At 46.3% G+C, this 25782-nt stretch overlaps 1 protein-coding gene across 1 annotated transcript; it reads right to left on the reverse strand.

Moving 5' to 3' along the window:
• Positions 1-11547: 11547 nt before the first annotated feature.
• On the reverse strand, positions 11548-17666 carry PDX1 (pancreatic and duodenal homeobox 1). Its single transcript, XM_005286653.4, has 2 exons — positions 17136-17666; positions 11548-12099 (listed from the first exon to the last, which is right to left on the reverse strand). The coding sequence occupies exons 1-2, from the start codon at positions 17539-17541 to the stop codon at positions 11684-11686; spliced, it is 822 nt and encodes a 273-aa protein (XP_005286710.2). The 5' UTR covers positions 17542-17666; the 3' UTR covers positions 11548-11683.
• Positions 17667-25782: the final 8116 nt, after the last annotated feature.

Raw genomic sequence — 25782 nt, forward strand, 5'->3', positions numbered from 1 at the left:
CCTACTGGAGGGAAGCAGTTTAGCTGCTGCTGCAGACTGCCAGCCCACCCCCACAGCTCACTGGAGACCAAGCCCGGGTGATCACAGTGTTGCTGTCTGTGCTCCCTCACTAGTCGCAGAATGAGCTCCCACTCTTTGTCTCCTATTCTATCTTTTTAAGGCATCAGCATGGGAACAGCTTCTGAAACCCCCCCAGGCCTGCTCTTTAAGGAGAAGTTATAGAACATTACACATGGAGGTGGGGGAGTGGCAGGCAAAATGGCAGCTGGGCAAGGTGAAGATGGCAGCTAACTGGATAGGGAGGTGTAAATGCGGGTTTATGTTCATCTTACAAACCACATAAATGATGTGGCCATTTTCCTGGCTGCCTAGTTACATTATACACAGGGCAATGGTGGGTTCTCCATGGGGTTGAATTCCCTGCTTGGGGGGCTTATGTGCATCCCCTTTCCCCAGTTTGTTCCTCCTGCCCTGCCCTCGTGCCCTTTCCATGCTAGGGGCAAATTCTTTCCTCTCCAGGAACAAAAGATGCCTTTAAACTGGGAACCACTTTCTCTCACTGGGCAATCCTGCTGCCCCTCCAGGCTCTGATACAATGGGCACAATCTGGTCCATGGAGTGAAATAGAAAAGCTGAGTAACATTTTTACTGCGCCTCCCCCTTATCTGGAGTTACGTCACCCACACGCAGTCTTAACCAAATATTGAATCACCTCTGGAGGTGTTGGAAGGTGAAAAGGAAACTGCAGGAAACAGGGCATTCTGGCTGGAAGACAAGCTTTCATCGGTTAAAACAGAAACCTATGGGAGGAATGGAAAAAGGTGTCTTGGGGAAGAATGTATCTGAAAGGCTGGAGGCAAAGGTGAGAGCTGGGAGGAAAGCCATCTTCCCAGCAACCTCTCGATCAGGAGAAGTAAGGCTTATTCACCTAGAGGGATCAGAGTTAAATGGACTCATATTTAAAATGTGAATCTTCATCCTAATGCTGCATGATCTACAGCTCCCTGTCTGTGTCACTGTTTCAGAGACTTTTCCCTTTCCTAAGAGTAGGTTTTGCACCTTGGGAAAGTCACGAATCAACATTTCATTGCCACCCACTGCAGTCTCAAGCTTGGTCAGGTTGTAGGCAGCATCATCCAGTGAACTGGGCTCTGAACCTGGTGTCAGGAGACCTCCATTCTATGCCTGGCTCTGAGACTGGCTCACTGTGAGTTCTTGGGCGGGTCCATATTGTGCTTCTCTTAAAGGTGGGGCTAATAATTCTTACCCACCTTTGCTAAAAGCTTTGAGATCTGTGGATGAGAGGCCTGTATAAGCACAATATAATTAATTACTGTTATTGTAACACTCCTAACAGTGATGCAAGAGCAGGAGTACCAACCTCAGGGCAGACAGTTAAGAACCAGGGCACAAATCCAAATTGGTTGTGGGTTCTACTCTTCACTAACCAACTGCACCAAGTGTAAACGCCTCAGGCATTTTAACAGCCTGAGTATGGAGTCGCAGACAGTGCCCTGGGTACTCCGGTCTGTCTTGCCCCCCAGATGAGTGCATCTCTGATATAGATGGCTTCTTACACCAAGAATCACAGCAATATTCAGGTATCAGAGGGCTAGCTGTGTTAATCTGGATCTGTAAAAAGCAACAGAGAGTCCTGTGGCACCTTTAAGATTAACAGACGTATTGGAGCATAAGCTTTCGTGGGTGAATGCCCACTTCATGCATCCGACGAAGTGGGCATTCACCCACGAAAGCTTATGCTCCAATACATCTGTTAGCAATATTCAGGTTACTCCTTATCCCAAAGGACCAGTCACTTACCCCAGGTCAATTGTGCTTTAGGTTTCACAACAAAGACAACACGTGTAGCCCATACCATAGTAAACTAGATGAAGATTTATTAAATAGGAAAAGGGAATGAGAGAGTTTTTTACAAGCTCAAAGCAAGCAAACATAGACACACAAATGAGTTGCTGTCTCAGGTTTCAGATGATAACATAGGCTTCAATAATCAGCAAGCTCTATTTGTCCTTTAGGGCTAACCCAGGCTAAGCAGCTGGGGATCTCTTGCTTATGCCTAGAAACACCTTGCCCCCACCAGAGTCCAAGCAGCGTAGAGAGCCTTAGTTTATTTGGTTTGGGGTTTTATCCCGCTTCTCCATATGCTCTGAGCTGAAATTTCAGCTGATTAGAGGAGTCCACTTGCATGACTCCTCTTCAGGGAGAGGAGAGCAGAACAATAAGGGTCTTTAGTCCTTTTGTTGACAGTTCCTCACTCCAGATGTGGGGAGTTTCCAGTTGTAAGACGCACCCATCTGGTATCGATGGGTATCCTCTTTCATAAGGGGCGAACAATTTTTTAGAAGAGCAGCTCTTAACACTAGTTAATGTCTCTTTCCTGTATGGCGATTCATACGGTCACAGAGTGTGGCTCACGGTACAACCACTCAGATATTACATTACAACCTGAAACACAGATATTACTAGTGAGATTAATGCATGCAGCAACTCACAAGCATGCAATAGAGCAGGGATCGGCAACCTTTGGCACACGGCTCGCCACGGTGGGCCGGGCCAGTTTGCTTACCTGCTGCATCTGCAGGTTCGGCCAATCGCGGCTCCCACTGGACGCGGTTCACTGTCCCAGGCCAATGGGGGCTGCGGGAAGCGGCGCGGGCCAAGGGATGTGCTGGCTGCTGCTTCCTGCTGCCCCCATTGGCCTGGAGCAATGAACTGCGGCCAGTGGGAGCCGCGATCGGCCGAACCTGTGGACATGGCAGGTAAACAAACCGGCCCAGCCCGCCAAGGTGCTTACCATGGCGAGCCGCGTGCCAAAGGTTGCTGATCCCTGCAATAGAGTCTAAACACTAAACATTTTCTTATAATTCTAATACCTATTTTATCACTATTAACCTCCAAGTGAGCCAGACAGATTCCAGATATGTATCTGTTAGTGTCCAGCTGAGACATGGGGACTTTGGCATGAGCTGGACCCTGGCCTGTGAGCGTCACAGCTATTATTCGATCTCATCAAATTACCTGTATTCAATGCTGCAGAAGAAGTTTAAAATAAACTGCCAATGTTTCAGGGAATATTCCTTTCCACTGCCAATTTAGATGACCTGAGAAGCAAATCACTCTAGTTAAGCTTCTACCCTAAGATACTCTTGGCTCTCAGTAATTTTATTCTTGAACCCTAATATAAACCATACCACCCAGTAATTTTATTCTTGAACCCTAATATAAACCATACCAATACCCCTGGGGAACAAAAATTCTTCTGGAGATTTACCCTAAACTTATTTTTTTCAGTTTCCAGGAGTGTTGGTGTCTTCCTGGTGCTTGTTTAAAATAGGTTGAAAAAAACACATCTTTTGGACAGTAAAAAGAACAGGAGTACTTGTGGCACCTTAGAGACTAACTTCTGGACAGTGTTATTTTTCTAGCACTGATGACGCACTCAGTGCTTTAGTCCAGCTCGGTCACCAAGGCTGGCTTGGACTTGCTGGGACCTGGGGCCAGCACCAAAGCCCAAGACCCACCGAAGCTGAAGCCCAAGCCCCACCACCTGGTGCTGAAGCCCGAGGGCAGTGGGTCTCAGTGCTCTAGTCTACAAGACACAAATACAGATCATCCTTCCTCCCTGCCCTGAGGAGCTGAGGTTTTACTTTCTTTTAAGGTGCTTAATAGGTGCAACATTGTCACTCTGTGTCCTCAGCCACCGAAGGAGGTCAGAATCAGCAGGTCATTTGCTTTGGCAAAGATGCAATCTAAAATCTCTAGGGAGAAAGGGCCTGAAGCAACCATGTTCCATGACTTCCTAAATCTGATTGTAGTGGCCAGTCCATTCCCGGTATGAAAATGAAACAAAAGAAACCACTGTTTACCATTGGTTTTAAAAGTGGAATGTTTTAAATGTACTTTATTTTACAGTGTCCTGAGATTCCTCTATGTGTGAACTTCTGGTCTTAGTTGTCACAGGCCTTACTAGCATTACCCAATGTAATGATGTTGAAAGTTAGTGAAGTTACACTGGCATGAGAGATTTGGAAAATACAGTGGTGACAGAGACCTGTTATTTATTTTACTAGACCAAACTGCATGCCTGTTTGCAATATATGATTACAGTAATTAAATAACAGCATAAGTTAGCACTTAGGGCCTGATCTTAGTAACCCAACTAACATGAACACACGAGTGCATGTTTCAACGGAAGTAGATTCACCCATATCACACGTTGATCGTGCTTCGGAACCAGTCATGTTTCTTACACTGAAAGCTCTTCAGGCTAGGCACCATGTCTACTTCGATATGTACGCTTGTAGCACAGTTGTTTATAGAGACGTCACGTCGGCCGTCATTACCAAACATGGGTGCTCACATTTAGTGCTCCTCAAGCTATTCTCTCTCTTTCTCAGCCCTCTCTCTAGCTTGCACCTTGGGCCACACCAACCCCTAGTTGTCCTCAGGATCAAGGCGGGGAAGAAAGATGGCATAATACCACTGAATGGAACTCGGATGCATCTGGAGAGCAAACCCTGTATTCCCAGAATCTGATGCATTAGCAAAGTGGTTCAACTTTATCAGAAAAAAAGACATTTTAAATTCATACCTGTGACATTATCTGTCTATTTATCTGTCTACCCATCAGCACAGTATCTAAGAGTGAAAGGTAGCTGGTTCTACACATGTGCTCTAGAGGAAGAAGGAAGTACAACAAACCCTTTCCCACAAAAGCAGCTAAAATTAGGATGCAATTCCTTGAGGAAGCAAGAAAGAGGAATGGAGTGATTAGTCCTACCAGCACTACTTACCAAACAGCGGGGGCTTGGTCAGATCCTTGTGCACGCTGTGCCCTGGCAAATGCCAGCTGGTGAGGAAAAGCAGGTGATGGCTTTTGAAAGGTGTATCAAGACCTGCTCCTTACTGTGCTCATCTGGAGCCTTATGGAGAAATAACATTTCCCTTCACAACTGCTGGAGGGGCTGAATCCTACTCCTGGGCTCCACAGGCCCTCAAGACAATAATCTGGCCAGGAATCTTGCTTGGTTTATATTAAAAAGAAACCAAAACCAACATGCATGTGGCATTTGGAGGGCACTTCCTTCCAACAGATGGCTCAGTGGCAGAGGAAAAGAAACCAAGTGTTGTCCAATATGCAAATCTAAATGCACCACAAAACCTATTCTCCCGTTCCCCCAAAAATGTTTTAAATCATATTTAGACAATTGATTTTTCATATTTTTATTCACAGAATTGAAGCAGATGGAATGTTATTACTTGTGGTTTCATGGCAACCAAAGGAGTGCTAGGTGCAAAGGCAGTACGTCGGGGCTTCTGCTTTCTATGTGCAGTGACATGACATTCCATAAGAACTATAGCAGCTGTGTAACACCCTAACCCAAAGAGCCGAAAACACACCACTAGCCAGGGTGGGTGCTGGGCTGCTTGCATTACATTCCCCAGTGTACAGTAGCATGGGGAACAGGTCGTTCCCCACATAGAGCCCAATCCTGCTTCTGTTTCAGTCAACGGTAGCTTCCCCATTCGCGGCAGTCAGAAGAGACAGAAATAAAAAGTGCGCCACCGTTACGTGTTTCTTTATGCTGATAAATACTTTGTTCTTTAAAAAAAAATAGGATCTGGGTCTCCTTTCACTCACACTGGTGTAAATCCGGAGTAACTCCACTGAAGTTAGTGGTGTAAAACCTGCGTCACTGACAGAAGATTCAGGACTACATAATACAGTTTATACATGCAGGTGAGATAGCTAGACAGAAAACTACCCTAGCTTTGGGATGAAATTTGAACAGTGCATGACAATACTGCACAACAGTATAGGACAGAAATTGAATACCATATTCTACTGAAAATGCAAGGATAATTTAAGCAACAAAATGCAATATAATCATATAATCATACTTAGCCACAGCAACTTTCTATGTCAACATACCGTAAATTCTTCTTAATATGAGAAAAGCACCATAGTTTGGAAACTCCTATTGATGTAGGTCCTATTACATCATAGTGATTTTTAAGCCGAACATCTATCTAATCTATTTGGGTGAGTTTTGTTTAAAATCTATGGCAAACTCTTGCCCGTTGATTATAGTTTTACCGATTACTGGAATAGGGAGTTGTAGGTTTGGGCGCTAAGTTCCTCTTACAACCTGCATTAAAACTTCCCATAAATATTCATAGTTCTTTACGCATGAATGCAAGGAAACAGAATAGAATAGAATAGAATAGTGCTTCAGTTCCGAGGTTGTCTCTTTGTGTTTTGGGGACCCACTTTGCATATAATATACAGTACTATATTCTTGGGAGGTGCCATGCCCTAGGGACTAGACCGCTGGATTAGCAGTCAGGAAATCAGTTCAGCTCTACCATTGTGTGATTTTAAGCAAGTGACTTCAGAGACTCTTCCCCACCCGCTTTGCTTAGATTGTAAATTCTTCGGGACAGGGATTGCCTCACTCTGTATGTGCACAGGGCCCAGCACAATGGGGTCCCAGACTCATTTGGGGCTGCTAGGCTACGGCGCTGATGACCCTGGGAGTCCTCTGCGAGGCTCTCCCCCTTGCCCTGTTTTTGCAGAGGAAAGGGCAGAGTCAGGCACGGATCCCCTGGTATGGAGACCGAGCCCTGCACCGGGGGTACCCACTGAGGTCCGGCGCTCCCTGCTGGCGCAGATTGGCGAGTTGAGGGGGGTTGGTTCTACCGTGGCTGCTCCTTCTCTTTGCTTGGGGGCGAGGTGCAGCGGCTGCTTTGATTTCTCTCCTTGTATTTCGGCCGAGGCCCCTAGCGCTCGCTCCCCCCCCCCCAGCACCTCGCTGAGAAATCAACAGACATAAACTAACCAACGCGCGAGGCTTTCTTTCTCCCACCCAATGCTCATTAACCTGCGCCTAACGCCCGCGCTCTGCGCTCCGATTCCGCTTCGCCTGCCCCGCTGCGCTCCGGCTGCCAGCGCAGCCCAGAGATGCCGCGTTGGGTTAGCGCCAAGGGCTTTCCCCCGCAGCCCCCAGCGAGCTGCTAGGGCCGTGGGCCTGAGCCCGGCGTGTATCTCTCCGGCTAGGCAGCCCAGTGTGGGCGATCCCAGCTCTGCCCATACCCCGGCACTGCGGGCCGCTCCACACTGGGCTGCCCCTTGTTCCTGGTCTCCAGCCAGCCCTGTCGCTGCAGAGAGTGGGGATCAATCCACATCCCCCGGCGCCAGGCTGCCGGGGGTAATGCAAGCCAGGGAGGGGGAATCAATCCAGGCCTGCCTGAGGCTCCAGCCCCGGCGCTGGAGCTGGGATCAAATTATCCCCCGAGGGGTTGCAAGCGCCCCGGGAAAGCCGGGTGCACTGGTGTAGATCCGCGGGTGAGCGCACATTTCTAGCTCGGCAGGCGGCTCTCGGATGCCCCTCGTTACCTTCCTGCGTCAGCCCCAGGGACCCTATTGGCCGGGTCTGGATCTCCCGATCCGGCCGGACTGACTCAGGCCAGGGGCGCTGTGGCTGCCCGGGACCCAGCGCAGGGCGTCCAACCTGATTCGCTGAGAAGCGCGTCCAGAGGAGAGGGAAGGTGCGGTGACTCGAATCCGATTTAGTGGCTCAGCCAAATAAGACGTTTACACTCCGGGCCGGGAAAGGTCTCCCGATTGCCGCTTCCTATTTGCGCAGTTTCATTCTTATTTCACCGCAGTGTGCCTGGCCCCTTTGCGTTATTCTCGCCCCCTTCCCATTGCTGGTATGAAATACAGCAGCCAAGCCGAACAAAGTCCGCAGGGAACACCCAAAGGACCCCAACATCTTCCAGGGAAGAAGGGCAGAAACATTACCAAGGGATGCTCTGGTTGGTTAGAGTCACACCGTCTGGACCTCAAATCCTGAGCCCAGCCTGGTCCCACCACGAGTCATTTCACTTAATTAGTGAAATGTATTAGTGTTTTCCAGAGCTGAAAAATCAGAGCCAAGTCTCGAAGCTTTGGGGCTTAGGGAGCTGCCCATGCGGAGCTGTTCCGACAAAGTTGGAAAGTAGATCTGGTCCATGGCTGAGCGCCTGGGTGTTAAGAACATTCAAATAATAATAGGTAATAATCAAGAAATTCAGGCTGACATTTGAATAAACTTGCGTTCTACTGGGCATTACTACTTGATGCCTCTATTTGCAGGTATTTTATTGGCTACATCACTGGTTCTTTCTTTCTTTGGTCAAAGACTTGAAACTAAAATTTGCATTGATCTCAGGATTTATCCAGCAGCGCAAGGAACGAAGAGTCGATTGCTGCTCCGTGTCTAGTTATAGTAGCAGAGTGGGTATTTTGGTAGCCTGCCACCAGTATCTGACTGTCTCAACTTGCCTGCATAGAAGATTTTAAATGACACATCTCATCTATTAATATAGAGTAGTTGGGACCCGAGCCTGCAGTCTGTATGCAGGTGAAACTCCTATTAACTAACTGCAAAGTGACTGTTAACATGAACTGATCCGTTATGCTACTTATTTACTTAATTTAATTTCCCCCCCTTTTAGGTGGGTAGCTGCTGAAATATCACGTTCCTTTCCCACCAAGTGCCTGTTCTGCGGTTGTTGGGATACCGAGGAGTTTCCCGTAATGGGCAAATACTGAGTCAGGAGGGGAAAAAAAAAAAGCTCGATTTCAGTCGCAGATAGACACGGGCTACTCGGGCCTGGGCTTCTGAAACCCAGCTGCTGATCACTGGTGCAACCAGCGCCCTGCACGCTCGGACGCGCCAAACAGTAGACTGCAAGGAAGGCGCTCAACCCCATCTCTCCAAACGCGCCTTTTACCCAGTGGCAGGGTGAGCGCCACCTGTTAAAGGAAATACAAAATCTCCCCCTGTGTACACATTTTGCAATCTCAAAAACTTGGACAGAGTTTGTGCTCGATTTACACAGACCTAAATCCCGCCTGCCCTAGTACAGGCGCGGCGAAGAGAATATACACCTAGATCTCCCCCTATGCCTGTGCGTATGAAAAGCTAATGCGCGCGGGAACTGGCTTCATTTTGCACAACGGTTTGTGGGTGATGCGACAAGCACAGCCCCGGCCGCCTAACACCAGTGCAGCAGGAGCCCAGATGTAGGCAGGGATCTCTCATCGCTAGCTATGGACCAAAACAGACAACCCGACCTATGCTGTCATTTTCCTCCTTGCTGATCAGGGCGGCGATGCAGTTTGCAACCGCTCCCTGCCAGCAGGCGTGTCCCAAGTCGCATCTGGTTTCCTTGCTGGTTTCAATTAGACTGGTGCTCTAAGCCAATGAGTGGTTCTCAGCCAGGGGTACGTGTACCCCTGGGGGCACGCAGAGCTCTTCCAGGGGGTACATCAACTCCTCTAGATATTTGCCTAGTTTTACACCAGGCTACATAAAACGCCCTGGCAAAGTCAGTACAAACTAACATACCGACAAGGGCTTGTTTGTACTGCTCTATATACTATACATTGAGATATAAGTACAATATTTATATCCCAATTGATTTGTTTTATAATTATATGGTAAAAATGAGAAAGTAACCAGTTTTTCCAGTAATAGAGTGCAGTGACACTTTTGTATTGTTATGTCTGATTTTTAAATAGTTTTTAAGTGAGGTGAAACTTGGGGGTAGGCAAGACAAATCAGCCTCCTGGAAGGGGTACAGTAGTCTGCAAAGGCGGAGAGCCACTGCTCAAGGCAGCTTTTGAGTTACTTTTTTGTTCATCTCAGACAGATTTTTTTCTTAAGAAAACAATCACACAAAAAACCTTTTCCAACGCAGAAAAAACGCATATTCTACGCACAGCGAGGGCTTTCTCCAGGGACTTCAGGGGTGGGGGATTTGGTTGGGAAATAAGGAAGACTGATATTGTCGCTGTTAAGTTTCCTACTCACACGCCTTCTGAACAGCCCGTATGCACACAACCCCCAGAATGCTTTAAAATGTGCTCCGATAGGAAACAAGAATAACAAACAAAACAAAAACTCCATTAAAGCACGGATAGTGCCAATATAGTTCATTTCAAAACCTGATGGCATAACATGGCCCTCAATTGTGTGGAGGGCGATTTAAAGGCAATTGCTGATGCTTGTGCATTAAATAAGAATACCGCTTGTTCAGATCACTTGCCCCTTCATTCTCTTCTCCTGCCTTGCATTCAGTGCGAACTCTCTCTCCGGGTGAAGAGAGGAGTCGGTTTGCCCTGTCCTTGCTGAATGTAAAACAGCCGAGAGCGCCATCCTCCTTGCTGACTCGGAGCTGGCTTACGTTCAGTTTAATTTTATTTTTAATTAAACCTCAGCATCTCCACGGGCAAGGTCCAAATCCTGCACTCGGTGGGCGTCCCAAGTTTGTAGTGCGGGAGTCCTGGGTGCCCCAGAGAGCAGGATCGGGTGCCAGTGGGTGTAAAGCTCAGGGGGGTACTAATTCCAAAGCCCTGCAGGTTTAACATTCGCTATGGAAGGCTTTCCACAAACGCCCTGCGCGCCCGAATCTCAAGCAAGCGTCATTGACATACACAGGATAGTCCCCAAAGCCTGCTGCGTGCGATCCTTTTTCTGAAGACACAGAGAATTGCTTAATCAAAACTTAGCTTTCTCCCATATAAGCCCACCTATAGATGAGCTGGTATAGAGAGACAGGTATTTCCACACACATCATCCGGGCGCGAGAAAATGCTCTAGCGAGCTAGCTAGCCAACGGAAGTTTTGAGTCATCAGCACCGTGTCTCCAGGAAAACACAAGTCCACCCTGCAGAAAGTGTTGGTGTTTTTTCTCAGAAGGGGAAAAAAATCCAGTTTAGAAGGAAGGGAAGGAGAGTGACCAATGTTTCGTGTGCCTTTCTCGGAAAACCACCTTCACTGTAGCTATCGGGCCGGATTTCACCCCCCGGAACTCCAGATGAAGTCAGCGGGAGCTCGCGGGGCTCGGCTCCTTTGGAGACCCGGGCCCACCATATATTTTCAGCAACAGAGGGTCCTGTGGCACCTTTGAGACTAACAGAAGTATTGGGAGCATAAGCTTTCGTGGGTAAGAACCTCACTTCTTCAGATGCAAGACATATATTTTCAGTTTAATCAACTCCATCAAAACTGAGCGGGGGATTGTGGCTTCCCCCTGCCGCCCCCAAATCTCCATTGCCTGGAGTTTGTGCAGCGCAGTACGCATCGCTTACTACTTTGATGCACGGGATAGTCAGGGGCGGAAAACTGCGCCTGTCTTTTTATTGCCTTAGTATTCCTCCAGTGGGGACAGCTATTTCTACAACCTCCGCGCGGTGCTTTAACGTTGGCTGCAGCTGGACCGATAACGGGCCCCGGGGAGCTGCCCCCCCCCCCCGGAGATCAACCTCGCCAGGAGCAAGAAGAGCTCCTGTGACCTGAATCCCAGACAGGCTGCCCCCCGCTGCCCCTTGCAGAAGATGACATTTTCTTTGTTAAAGGCAGGATCTTGCAGACGTGGTAACAAAGTAGAGCGAGGACCCCCCCCCCCCCCCACAAACCACACCAAGCCTTTCTCTGCTACAGCCAAACACCTTTAATGTTTCCACACGGACACCGGTGTAACTATACAGCACAGGGGCTCCCCGGGGGCGCGTGGCAAGGGTCCATATGACACAGAGGTTTGGCACCCCTGGCCTCTCTCCTTTAACTCTTACCCCTCCAAGCTGCGCCTGCAAAGGCCTGGGTGGGTCCTTTCACCGAGCGTCCTGCTGCCTTCGCGGGGTGGTGGTAGAAGGCTGGGGGGAGGCAGCAAGGCTGGAGGGGAGCAGCTCTCTGGAGGCGGCCGAGGCCAGGCATTGCTGGAGCTCCTCTTTCCCCGGCAGCTCCCCAGAGGACACCACACAGTCTTGGTCAGCGTCATTGCTGTTTCCTCCGCCGGCCCCCGCTCCCCTCTTTTTATCCTCTTCCTTCTTCCACTTCATCCTCCGGTTCTGGAACCAGATCTTTATGTGTCTCTCTGTCAAGTTCAGCATGACAGCCAGCTCCACGCGGCGGGGCCTGGAGATGTACTTGTTAAAAAGGAACTCCTTCTCTAACTCCAGGAGTTGCGCTCTCGTGTAGGCGGTCCTCGTCCTCTTATTCTCCTCTTGCTCTACCACGTAGGAGCCACCTAAAGAGAAGGGAGAGTTAAAATCTACCCACCAGGGACTAGGACCCGGAGCGACGCTGGAAAGGCGATAGAATCTTCTTGTCCAGAACACAACGGGGGCGGGGGGCGGAGAGAGGCAGGTTTCCCCCCAGGCTTCCCCTTTTACTCACAGATGAGCGGTTTAATGGATCGGGGATTCTCTTTCGAGATCCAGACAACACTGAAACCACGGGTGTGTTTGGGTATTTGGTTTTTAATAAAACAGACTGAGCCCAAACCCCAGGACAAATCCTTGTCTGCATCCCAAAAGGTTTACAAATCCGGCCCAAGAAATTGACAGAGGGGTATGGATTCTGCCCTTTAAAGAATGAAACTAACAAGGAAAAGGCATTCCAGGGCCGAGGTGGATTTTTAAGAGCGTTTCTTTACAAACACCAGCACAGAGCGAAGACACTAGTCCGAAGCTGCTCCGCTTGTTACCTGTAAATCAGTTTTAGTAACAAAACGCGCACTGTGTAGTATGGATCCCGAGTAAAATCCCCGGGCCATACTGTACCATCAGTGTTTGAGTGCAAGTCCCCAGTTGAAATCAAGGTCTCAAAACTGACGAAATGATATGGCCCGGGGGGGGGGGGAGGGGAATAACAGCAGGTGCATTTGTGACAATGGCTGATGATTACTGGCATAGGGCGATTTGTAAACTTCATGCTTTACAAAAATCGGAGCTGCCTTTGAGTGACAAAACCACCCGTTTTTTTTTTTTTTTTTTTTTTTTGTAAATTAAAACTCCCAAACACCTCTCGCCGCCTCTCACCCAGCGCACAGACTTTCGGAGATTCTGCCACGCCGCCATCACGGCTACTGTACGAAAGTGAGCTTCCTTCGGCACTGCCAGCCAGAACCCCGGGGTTTATAATTCGGGTGCAAAAGTTTAAACCTTTTTTTAACCGCTAGACCCGGTCTAATTTAGAGGCTCCTCCTTCTTTCCTGGAGCACCCCAAACTCCACTGCAGTCAATGGCTCCTGGCTATTTTCAGTTCATAGGAGTGCAAAAATTATTGTTGCTCTAGCTCAAAACCTCAACATCACTTTTGATTTTACAAAAGGAAAGGCGGATTCCTGGAAAGAGAAGTTTTCCTTAATCGGCCAGGAATTTGCAACGGATTAGTCCTAATCCAGCCATCATCCCAGTCATTTTACAAAGGCAAATACAATTCCCCAAATGCTGGAACTGAAAAAAGAAAAGTGTCTGTTGTATTCACAGAGACTATGTTCCACAGGGATATTTGAAGAGTCTCATTAAAAAAAACACCCCACAAACAAACAAAAACAAAACAAACAAGAACCCTGGATCCTGCAGTCCTTACTCAGACAGACCTGGCCAGTGACTAAAATAGAGAGCGCAGCCGGTTCGGGCCCTAAAGCCTATTGCAACTAACTAATCGGAATGTAGGCTTCCTAGCATAATAACAGCTGAGAATAAACCTATGTGCCTGGTGTCACAATTCATGTGCAAACCCCATCCGGACAGTCCTATAACAGATTCCTAGTTCCCAGCAACCTCTCCCTTCTTCTGGGTGTTTACTGGACGATGAGTATTCTATGTGGGTGTTCTAAGGTTAAACACGCTTCAAACAGGTAGTACTGTTAATTAATTAATGTCGTTTTAAGCAAATAGCCTTCACAACATACAAGATCTTTAGACATGAAAAGGGAAAAGCTACTGTCTAAATTATTATTATTATTATTTCTTGTTATTATATACCTTCTAGAGGGGGGCACTAATACACATTTAAATAACACGAGCCGTTCGGTTTATCATGCCACTCATTGTTAAACGTCCATTTTTGAAATTATTATTATTATTTTTCCCATTATTATAAAACCAAAAACGAATTGCGTGCAGAACAAAAAAAAAAATATTGTCCGTCCGAGTGAAACTCAAAGGAGCAAGGACGTTTAGAGAGAGTGTGACCTTAATCCGTCCTTCTGCCCAGGTATTACAATACCTCTGTAAAGAAAAACAAGAAGATTTTTTGGACACTGCTGCAAATACCGAAGCGTAAGTGACTGTCCCTGCGGATCCTGCCCCAGTTGAAATCAGTGCCATAACTCCGAGAGCAGGGCCTGGTGGGTTTTAAGAACTATGTTTCTACGTAGGCAAAGCTCCCAACGGGAATTCAAGAGGAAGTTTGCATGAGAAATATGAGGGCAAGTCTCAATTTTGCTTTTCGTGGACTTTGTAAATTCTAATTAAAAACAGCTTCACATAATGATGGTCCTTCTGCACTGACATCAGGAACCCCGGGGTTAATAATTCGTGTGCAAAAGTTTAAACCTTTTTTTTTTAACCACTGGACTCGGTCTAATTTAGACACTCCTCCTTTCCTTGAGCACCCCAAACTCCACTGCAGTCAGTGGCTACTGGCTATTTTCAGTTCATGGAAGTGCAAAAATATATTGTTGTTATAATAACTCCAAATCTCATATTCACTTTTGACTTCACACAAAGAAAGGCAGATTCCTGGAAAGAGAAGTTTTCCTTAATCGGCCGGAAATTTGCAAGAGATTTGTCCTAATGCCATTGACTGCTATGGGAAAAGGCTCAAGCCCCAGTTGTTTACGGTTATTTGTATGTAAGATATTTTTGATCCCATATTTGCTTTTACCAGTATATGTTAACGTGTAACAAGGTGGCGCTGCGGATTTCCCCCGAATCCTTGTATCGCTAAGAATCGGGCCAGTTTGTAGGCGATACCGCTGCCAATAACCAGCTACGCCATTAATACAAATTAATTTAATTCCAGATATTTCTTAAGGAAGCTGCTATTTCTAAAGATAAGCACTCATTCATACAAATATACATATATAGTATATGTAATGTGCATATACAGGCGTATATACATACATTTATATAGAATACATACTCTATGCAAATTACATAAACATGTGTACATATCATGCGAGTATATATGTATATATGTGTGTATACATTATATATGTGTGTGTTTACATTGTATATATATATTTCACACACATGTTCTGAACCAAGCTTTTATGTAAGAAGCTACTTAGATTAATTGAAAAAGTCAGTATGGGAGAGTCTGTTAATGATTTTTAGGTTTTAGGGATCTCTCCGTATATTAAACTATGAGAATAGAGGGCGCATATCTGGTTTCTTTCTATTTATTAAACGCATGTGAAATGGCTATGATTTGACCCCAGATCAAAAACCCTTCGAATATATTTGCCCTTTAAATGGGTGAAAGGAAAGACGTCCATTTCTTGCAGTGGTTTCTTTTCGTTTCAGACTGTCAGGGTAAGGAGCAAAGAACACAGTTTGATTCTTGTTTTCAATTTAACGTAATTACCAGAATATTTCAGCATTATTTCAATATTTCACTACCTTTTCAACTGTCTGTTTGAACACAACCTTTAATGTAATATTTGCTGTAGAGGTGTGACAAAGAGTGCACAAGGCACAGGGCAAGATAACATTGTGCAGCGAGAGACAGAAATATTGTTCTACAACGGAACTTTCTGTCCAGAGAGAGTTTCTTCCTCTTGCTGGCAGGCAGCTAATTCAGTTTGTGTATTGTGTCCCCTACCCAGGTTTAAAAAGTTTCCACAGTAAGACATAAGTAAGGCTAAAACAATCGCATACAGACAAGAACTGAACGGCCAGGTAGGCGGGGTTGTGGCGTTATTTATTAAAAGATTTAGCGTTTAATATTACTTTCAAAGTGTCTTTTATTTTACTCTATATTGTAAGGGCATTTCAGACAGCAACTTGGCGGTGAGATCTGCGGGACATTCTGGGCTATGGTGTTTACGCAGTGAAATCAACGAGGGAGTCTCAAAGCGAGGGCACAACGTGGCCTTTTCGTAGGATCTGACTGCGAGTAACCCTGGGCATTCCCACTGGAAGTTGTCCATTTCCCATCCGGCGCTCCCTCTGCCCCGCGAGTACTGATACAAGTGGCAAAAACTGCATTTTCCGAATCAGATCCTGACGTTAATGGTACAGCTCTCCGGGTGAACTCCTGGCCCTACTGAAGTCAAAAGGCAAAGCTCCCATTAATTTCAATAGGGCCAGGATTTCACCTTCACTGTCTACAAATGGAGCAAGATGGGGGTCCTTGTGTTTCCCTTATCCCTTCTGTTAAGCATGGATCTCCGCTTTGCATTCTTTGCACACCCCGCTGACTGCAAGGGAAGTTTTGGGCTGGCTACCACGGGACAGTGTCCCAACAGCTTTAGTATTTCCCAGTGACCAGATGGAATTTACTACTAACAAACTGGCAGTGAGATCAGTATAAATCCCTGGACAATAAGCACCTGGTCAGGTGAGTTGAAACAGCAGCACCCTGTGTGTTTAGCTTAGATAAGTATCAACTTCAGCCTGATACTTAGTGCTAATTAGTTAATTAGTTAAACTAATTAGTTAATATTTGTTCAGTGCTTTGCAACAGTAAAGAACTATATAAGGAGTAAGTATAATTGCAATCACTTTGCCTTCACCCAGTAGAAAACTGAAGGCGGTTGAGATTTATTCCTGAGCTTGTCTTTCTTACTGATTTGAAATGCGATGGCTTCATTACAGGTATCAGAACTGGGTACATATTTCTGGATACAGGGTACTTATTGATATTATACAAGAGTTGCCAGACTATACTATACATACAGGTTTGAAATAGAAAATGGACTCATAGATCTCAGGACATTGAAATACATCCCCATTTAAAACTGGTGCTATTGCTAATGCCAAACTGACCCCAACACTTCCTAAAACAGGAATTTTATGGAAGTGGAAGAGAAGAAACATTTACAGGAGAAATCTTGCGAGCCTGGCTTACTTCCTAGTGAAACAGCTAACAAATGATAGGGAATTTCCCTAAGCCTCTCTCTGAAAGTGATCACACACGGGGCTATCCCAAATGTAGGCTTCATTTAGTAACCCGAAGGGAAATTATTAGTGATGAGAAGGTTTTCTTGATATTGTACAAGACAGAAGGAGAGGAAGCAACAGCAGCAGCAGAAGAAGGCGACTATCTTACCGGTCCATTGTCCCTTCCAGGCGTGAGATTTGGTGGATTTCATCCATGGGAAAGGCAACTGAACTCTAGGTTCCTCTAAAACCCCAGTGACAGTCCCATCTGCAAAAGGAATAGCTTCCTGGTGGGGATGAGGAAGCTGAGGGTGATGAGGGTGGTGGTGGTGATGGTGATGAAGATGGGAGACCCCTGGATCCTCTGTAATGGGGGGTACCTCGTAGGGTGAAATGTCTGGCGGGCTGCCTTGTTCCAGCGCACCTAAAGCACTAGAGTAGGGTGTCTGCTGCTGTCTGCCCATGTACAGGCAGGCTGGGGGGTTCTGGTTATAATCCTGTGCCTGGGATCTCTGAAACGCACACGAATCCTTGTAGAGCTGGGTCGATGCATAATACTGTTCTTCAGTGTTCATGGCTAGAAGGGGACCTTAGCTAGTGAAACATCAGGTGCTCCCACTCCGGGCAGGTTGTACGTCTGCTTTGACAGGTCCGCTTCACCTGCGGGAGCAGATGATGAAACAGAGACGGGGCCGGCCGAGGGTTGCCTCCCCATAGGCGCCACTTCTTCCCACGTGAGCCTGCCTCAGCTCCCCATTGGGCGGGGCGTTTCCCATAAGAAGAAGCCCTCGGTGGCTGGGGTGGGTGAGCTTCTTTCGCTTTCCTCGGAGGGCTGGAAGCGCCGGTTCTGCTGCAAGCATCTTCACAGTACTGACACGTAGCGCATCACACCGGGGCATGTGTCCTCCTGGGTGTGAAAGGGGGTCTGAGTGGGAATTAAACACCACTGTTTGGGGGGAGGTGAGGTTTTTTAGGATCTGTTACTTACATTGCGCAATGCATCGCTGCGGTTTCTGTACCTACGGTGTGTACAGAAAGACAGATATAGGGGGCGGGGGCAGAGAGAGTCCGGGTGTGTATTATAGGTTTCAAGATAGTGCAGGTGGCTGTGCTTTCACTAAAGTTTGTCTAGGCTCAATCAACAAAAAGTGCCCAGGATTGTTGAATTTTAAACCTCTAACTTGGGAAACCCTATCTCCGTGTGTGAGTTAGATTAGGAAGGCCACTCGCTGCTTATCACATTGTCACTTACTTCGACGTGGGACTCAAGAATTCAAGTGATAACGAAAACGAATCCTTTCTCAAAGCACATTGACTAGCCTCTGGTTCATTGCCTTTTACAAACCGGGGAAGTCAGAACTCTGCGTTTTCAGGTGACTCTGTATATCTCTGTGTAACTGTTTCTGTCTACGCACACAGACACATCTATCAGCAAAACCACACAGATATCACATAAACACACACGGATATAGATATTCTCGCACACAATTAGATATGCGCAGTTGATTAACACAGCACACACAATATCACAGCCCTCTTCCCAAATATTGAGGAAAAATGTTGTCAGTAGGTAGGTAAATTTGCTTGAAAAGTTGGGTAGACATTCTGTGTCCCTTTCATGTTCACTCCTTATTGTCGTGTGTTGTTAATATTTCACAACCTCTTTGCAAGGGGTGAATCCTAACGTCTTTTTTTTTTTTTGGATGCGGTGCTATTCAAATTGCAAAATGTGTTTGTGTGTACTTGTGAGTATAGCTATATGGATGTGGTAGACCTATGTGTGTGGGCACACAGATGTGGATAGACAGAAGTAGGTGTGTGTGTGTGTGTGTGTGTGTGTTGTAGAGACAGGAGTGTGTACATGTGTATGTTCCTTAGGGAAAAAGACCATCTGTGAAGCAATCTTGTGGCAGACACAGTGAAAAGAGGCAAAGATTTGCCTTCTCTGCAATCTTTCCCTGTCCTGGAGTGAATAAAGACATTGCTGGGTATTCGCCGCGGAAGACCACAATGCTATCAATATAGCGACCGATAGCGAACGCATTGATTCCCGACAGGGTAGTTTGGGAGACTTCTCTGCAGCTTGGCTGAGACGTGTTGACCCTTGGAGATAATGTGCTCTAAGTTGGTGCTGGTTGACTTGGTGACGAGGCTATGAGGAGGCGGAGAGCTACCGAAGAGGACAAAGATCATTTCCCTACCTGCTCGTGTTCTCGCGGACACACACACACACACACACACACACACACACACACACCTTACCTTGCACTCCTCCTCTCATGGTGCATTTCTGCAAAGCGGTCTCCATGCAAACCCCGCCTTGACTCCCCTGTTGTGGTTTGGTTCTAACACCAATTAAGGGGGGGGCAAGGTGGGGAGCGCAAAGCTGAACATTCCATCCTGGCCCTATCTCCCGGCGGGCCGCCGGCGAGCGGGGCAGAGCTGAGGGCCCTGAGATGAGAGACACATTCTGGGTCCATAGATCTGCCTTTTGGACGGGGGGCTAATAACTGCCCAGGGACCCGGCAAAGAGCGCGCCTGGGTTGAGAGAGTTATCAGCTGTTCTGTGCGTGGCAGACAACGGAAACCAATGCCTCGGAGCCGAAAAGGGCTGAGTAGATTGCTCAAATGCAGGGTTCCCGGGGATCATAAAACCTCCGAGTCCATTACATTTAAAATGAGTTTCCGCTATGAATCCATTCGCGTCCCCCCCTCCCGCCCCGCTTAAAAAGCACAGCGCGCATTTGATTCAATATTGAGCCATTAAGCAATTGCTTTCCCAAGTCATTTAACAGCAGCTCTTATGGATAAATAAACAAAAAAGGCTGTAAACCAATTACAGTGCGGAGAGTGAAAAAGGGATTTTATTAGCAGGAATTACTGATAGACACGGCTGCTACTCGGCTCCTCTCCCCCTACCCGAGTCTCTCCCCCAGCAAGAGAGCCCAGGCGCTATTTTAGAGCGGAATGCAAGAAGCAAGCTGCAGGCTTTTAGTCTTCCACATCGAGTGACATTATGATTAGTCTCGAAAGAAACGTCTCCTCCGGTGGGTCTCTTCCTTGGCGGGTTTAGGTAGAAGCGGGATTGTCTGGTGTGAAAAGCCCAAGTTTCTGAACCACTTAATTTCGCACTTTTAGGGGCGGGGCCTGCCAACACTTCCCCAGGTGGGTACAACTTTGGTAAAGGGGAGCCGCTCTGTTGCAGTTCGTGGCAGGCTGCTCACCAACTGCGGGACCAGAGCCCTGGTGGGTTTGGCAGCTTTGGACTTGTAGTTCCCAGAATTGAGCTGGCGACACAAATTTCAGCAGAAACCCCCTTTGCTGAGCTCATGCTCTGGTGGCCAGCTCTCTCCCAGCAGCAGGCCATAGTGTGCCACTGGCTTTTAAGCAGAGCTCCCCAGTGACACCAATGGCAAGGGCAGACTGGTGCATCTTCGCCTCAAGTAGGCGAAGGTGGCTTCTCGCACATAAACAAACTTCTGGGTCAGCTCCTAGGATGACCAGATGTCCCAATTTTATAGGGACAGTCCCGATTTTGGGTCTTTTTCTTATATAGGCTCCTATTACCCCCCACCCCCTGTCCCGATTTTTCACACGTGCTGTCTGGTCACCCTAGCTCCTACCTCCATCGTCGTTAATGGAGTTTTACCTTTGATATCAGCGGGACGAGGATGGTCCCTTTGCGTGGTAAAGCTGCCACTCAAAGTCACTTCTAAACACACACGCCCATCCCCTTCCCCAAATCCCAGTCCTATTAGCCGGACACCCATCGCCGTGGTAGCTGCTCAGAATGACCGTTTCTGTGCAGCGCTGACAAACAGCCCTGACTCTGGGAAAAACCAATGATGGTTTCACTTGGGCCATTCTTCTGCCCCGAAGTTAGTGTGCAGAGCAAGCGAGGCCACGCGCACAGCCACAGTGGCGTGCACAGAAAGAGAAGGCTGACAAGTTAAGTCAGGGCAATAAAAACCAAAGCAAATGGATTCATCGCCAGGTAGTACCATTAACCACCGGTGTCTTAATGCGATACTCTCCCTGTAACGAGCATTTCTAAGCAGAACAAACAACCTCCCTTAAAAGTAAATGAATTTCATATAATTTACAGCTAATTCTCCTTAATTCTGCTTTCATGAGCAGGCGATAAGGGAATGTTGCGCTGGTTAACAACAACCCGGCAAACTGAAGTTCAGGAAAAGGTCCCGGTTTTATTTCCAGCGGCAGTATCCTGGCCCTGTCTGACTCCGGTGGAAGTCCAGAGCAAAGCTCTCGCTGATTTCAAGCAGGATCACGTCGCTGATCCTAGCACGTTGGCAATCGCGCGCATCCCTCTGTTCTCCCGAGTCCCAGAATGAAGAGGAGAAGGGAGATGAGCTAGGTTTACACACAGGGTGACTGCAGATACCCTCCTGCCAGGGAAACAGCGACATTTTCTTACCTTCCCATGATCAGAGGGTGGGAGGTTCTAATAAGACCCGTGGCTCTGGAATTAAGCACATTTGAGGAGAAGCAGAACCTCTGAGTCACTTGGGCTCGGGACAAATCTTACAGAAACAGCTTGTCAGGTGAGGATCTGAATGCACGCTCCGGAGGCACATTGTACACTCATGCTGCATCCAGAACGCCCATTGAAATGAATGAGAAACCTAGATTGATGCGAAATAATGTAGAATGTTGACTAGCTTAGCAGTCATCTCCTACAAGTACCTAGGTAGGGGGAATGTATCTAATACTAGGGGACTCTTAATTTAGCAGCTCAAAGCAGAGCAAGATCAAGTGCCTGGAAGTTGAAGCGGGGGGGGGGGGGGGGGGGGGGAATCAAACCGGAAATAAGTGGTACATTAGACCACTGGTACGGATTACTGAAGGATGTGGTAACTTCTCCCTCACTTGGAGTCTTTAAACCAAGACTGGATGTCTTTCGAAAAGATATGATCTAGTGCAACTAGAAGTTATGGGCTTCACCTAAGACAGAGACCTTTCTGGCTATAAAATGTAGCTCTGAGCACTTCAGTAAAAGCCATACACAGTTTGGGCACATGTATGAGTTAAACACTCGCCAGGTTTGGCGGAAGAGTGGGTATGGAAACCTGACATTTAAATTATGTACTACCTTTGATCCTTGTGCATGGCTCCGATAAACATCAAATGGAGTGCCAGCACAGACTGAGAGCAACACAGAGATCCAGGTTGTATATTACTGTGGCAAATAGGAGTACCCCTTTGAGGAACCATCACTTTCTATGTATCCTTACTCACATGAAATTTGCTGTAAGGACCTCTTAGTAAGACACTTCTCTATTCCAAGACAACAAAACAAAACCTAAATTAAAATTCAATCAAGGTTAAGAGTATATATCAGTATCTTAAAGCTAAAAAAATTACATAATTATATAATTATCTCAAAATCAAGCTTTACAAACCCAGAATTTCAGAATTATAGGTATACTTAAAAATAATGCAAACATGTGACATCATGCAATAATCACATGATTATAATTAAGGCATGTATGTGGTGCCATATGGAATTAAACTGGAGGTTCCCTCCCACACACAATTGATTTCCCCCGCTTCATGGTGTCACTACAGGACAGAGCTAAGGGTGATTTTAACAATATATTTCCGTAGCTTAACAGGTTTGATCTTCTTTTTAAATTTAACCTTAATGTAATGGGGTGCTTAGCACTTTTGAAAATCAGGCCACATGCTTAGGGTTGGGATTTTAAAGGTAGAGACCTAACACAGGAGCACCATCTGTGAGTTTCAAAATGAACGAATAAATAAATAAATAAATAAAACCAAAGGCATATAAGCACCAAATCCTATTGAAATTTAATGGCACTTTTGAAAACCCAATCCTAGATGCTTGAATTTTGATTTAGGACCTTAATATGAGGCATTGGGTCTTGAAAATCTTGTCCATGTTCCCCCAGGTAACGTTCTGATATCTATTAGTTCAAGCTATCAATAAACTGACTCCTTGAAATGTAAACTGTTCTGAACACAATTGTTTTATTTCTAGAAAATGTAACAAAAGCAATTTTTGTCTTTCAATGTAAATTACATGTGATTTTTGTAAACTAGTTTGTTCCCTTGTAAGTTACAGATTTATTATTTACTATTTTTATTATTTCCTCTCACTTTTCTGACTACCATCATATAGGTGTAAAGTAGCAAGATTGGGGTTTTAATGATCCCTAGTTATAGTGATGTGATTGGGTTGTTTTCTGTTCATTAATATTGTAGGGCTCGGTGAACTCTCCTTAAATATCTGGTGTTGTTACTGTTTACATTTTGGCAGGAAAAAAATGAAATATGACCAGAGCAGATTAAAAACAATCCCCTTCTCCTCTCCCATCTATGTTCAAACCAATGCAGGGAAATTGTGGTAGAGAGTCAAAGGCCAAGGAGTGGGAGGAGGAAAGGATGGCTGGGAAATGGAGCTTTTCCAGGAATTGATTTTTAAAACCCCCACACTGCTATATCTAGGAGAAATGTAACCTCTCACAAAGCTGGTTAATTATCAATAACCATGTGAAAACAAAGCTGTCTTACCCTCTTAGAGCTGTGATAAAAAAAACTAGAGCATGAAGCACTCCAGCTGCCTTAAAGTAATACTGGATCATCAACATTAGAGGAGTTTTCTGGTCTCCATCAATCTTCTATATACACTACACACTCTATTACTTTAATCTGGTCTTTCAGGTAGATCTAGATATAGGCCCAGATCCTGAGCTGGGTTTGGTGCAGTTTCTGTGTGCTAATTGGGTTTAAGATTGGTTGACAGTAGCCTAGGGATCATTGCCAGTTGTCACAGGGGCTGGGGCAGCAGCTGCAGGGTAGATAGCTTCCCCGTTTCTCCTGCACTGAGCATATCTCAAGACAGGAAAGAATTTGGCCCATATTGTTTCTACTTTCCTTGGTCTCTCCCTTTAAGTCCCTCCCCACCTCTCTCTATGCTGTTATCATTATTTAACCCCTAATTGCTGGTGGTAAGTATATTGAGACACACCAGGTAAATAATGTTGTATTGCATTGTAAGCAGAGATGAGTGGATATTACAAAACAGTTCCGTGACTTTTTATTGAATTCTTAAACAATTTCACTTTGCTGGGTTCACAAGCCTTTTTATGTTCTGTTCCCACAAATATCCTATCAAATGAAATGCCTTGCAAAAATGTTAATGAGAACTGCAGATTTTAAATAAAATCTGTAAATTGGGGATAATACTTTCACACATCCCCTGTCGGCTGTATGTAGAGTGTAAGCTCTTCGGGGGAGACTGTCTCTTTAAATGTGTTTTTACACTGCTGAACACAATGGGGCCCTGCTCTTGGTCAAGGTCTTTAGGCACAACTGTAATACAGGTCTCCTGGTAGCATCCCCTATAACTGAGGTTGCCTGACACTTCTCATTATAAGACCCTGTTTTCAGTTGCTTATAACTTTTCTAAACTGAAATTTTCCAAGCTGGGTGCGTGCCTGCTTTCTGGAAAAGCTTCAGCTAAAAATTTTTGAGAACAAAAGCTAATAAAAATATTTGTTTTGCCCACTTTTTTAAATGCTCAGAACCATTTAATTGAGAAGCACTAGCTCATCCATGCTTTGGAGTGGAAACTTGAAATTTGGCGAGGATTCACCCTGGCGACAAGGAGGTGCCTTTTGATGCTCTGCAAAAAAATGTCCAAATTTGGCCAAGTTATGAGCCTCCGAAAAATTGTAGTTTGCATATGCTCTATAGAGTCTTGTTAAGAGTTCAGCTGCTAAATTCTCCAGTGTGCTTCCACACTGAGCATGCTCCAACCCAGCATTGCAGGTGATGAGCTGGACTTCCCTGCAATTGTATCTGAGGGCCACTGTGCTGCCAGACATAGGAAATGAGAGCAAGGACACTGTCTGTCCTGTACTGTTAATGCTTGTTCTGATGAGACTCAGGTAGTGTGGGAGAAGTTGCCTGATCTGAATGCACATGATGAGCCAGACCTGGGGGGATGATGGAGGGAGTAGAGAGAGAGAATGAGTTTGTGGGGATGGGGGAAAAACTGACTGGATTGTGACTGGAACTGGCTGAGCAAGGAGCCAGGTGTGGAGAATCAATTGGGACAAGGAGTCTGAGTGGGGGGATGGGATTGGAAGCTGGAAGGGTTTGTAAGGAGAGAGATGGAGCCAAGGTGGTGATGGTGATGAGTCAGAGTGGGACTGGAAGTTGCTGGGGCAGGGAGTGACTGAGACAGGGGGCTGACAGGTGGGTGGGACTCAAATTGGCTGGGCAAGGAGACAGGGGCTGGGATGAGGAGTTGGGTGGGGGAGCAAGGACTGGGACAGGCAGAAAGAGATAATGGCAGAAGTTGATGGAACACGGAAGACGGGTCTGGGACTAGTACAGAACGCTCACCTTTAGAGCTCAGTATGTAACCCAAGATTCCTGACTCTCACCATTCCACTGCTGTCAGCAAATGTCTGTGAAAGCCACAGCCAAAGCGTGTGTCTCATCCTCTGCTAGTGACTGCTCCACAGAGAGGATGAGAATCTGCTACCACTGTCAGTTAGTCCACTAGCTGAAATGGCAGCGGACAGGGCAGTGGATCTAAAGTTCCCTTCTGAGGAACCATGCGGGAGTACTTATGAATCCATGTGGTTAAAGTTCTGGTTTTATTCAGTTTGCTTTTCAAAAACCTAGGAAATTACACACACACAAATATGTTAAAAGAACATGATTAAAGTTGTAAAATCAAGCTCTCAAAAGTTAGGAAATATCAGAATTAAGTTTGCTTGTGCAGCCTTAACTCAACCCCTTGCACATGTGCATTATGGTACAGT

Source organism: Chrysemys picta, chromosome 1, assembly GCF_011386835.1.
Source record: "Chrysemys picta bellii isolate R12L10 chromosome 1, ASM1138683v2, whole genome shotgun sequence".
Taxonomy (NCBI): Eukaryota; Metazoa; Chordata; order Testudines; family Emydidae; genus Chrysemys; species Chrysemys picta.

Excerpts from the sequence above, each read along its gene's own strand:
- PDX1 (XM_005286653.4), bottom strand. The coding sequence starts at position 17,541 with ATGAACACTGAAGAACAGTATTATGCATCGACCCAGCTCTACAAGGAT. Across the intron at positions 12,100-17,135 it reads CTGGAAGGGACAATGGACCG|GTGGCTCCTACGTGGTAGAG; the intron begins GTAAGATAGTCG and ends CCTTCTCTTTAG.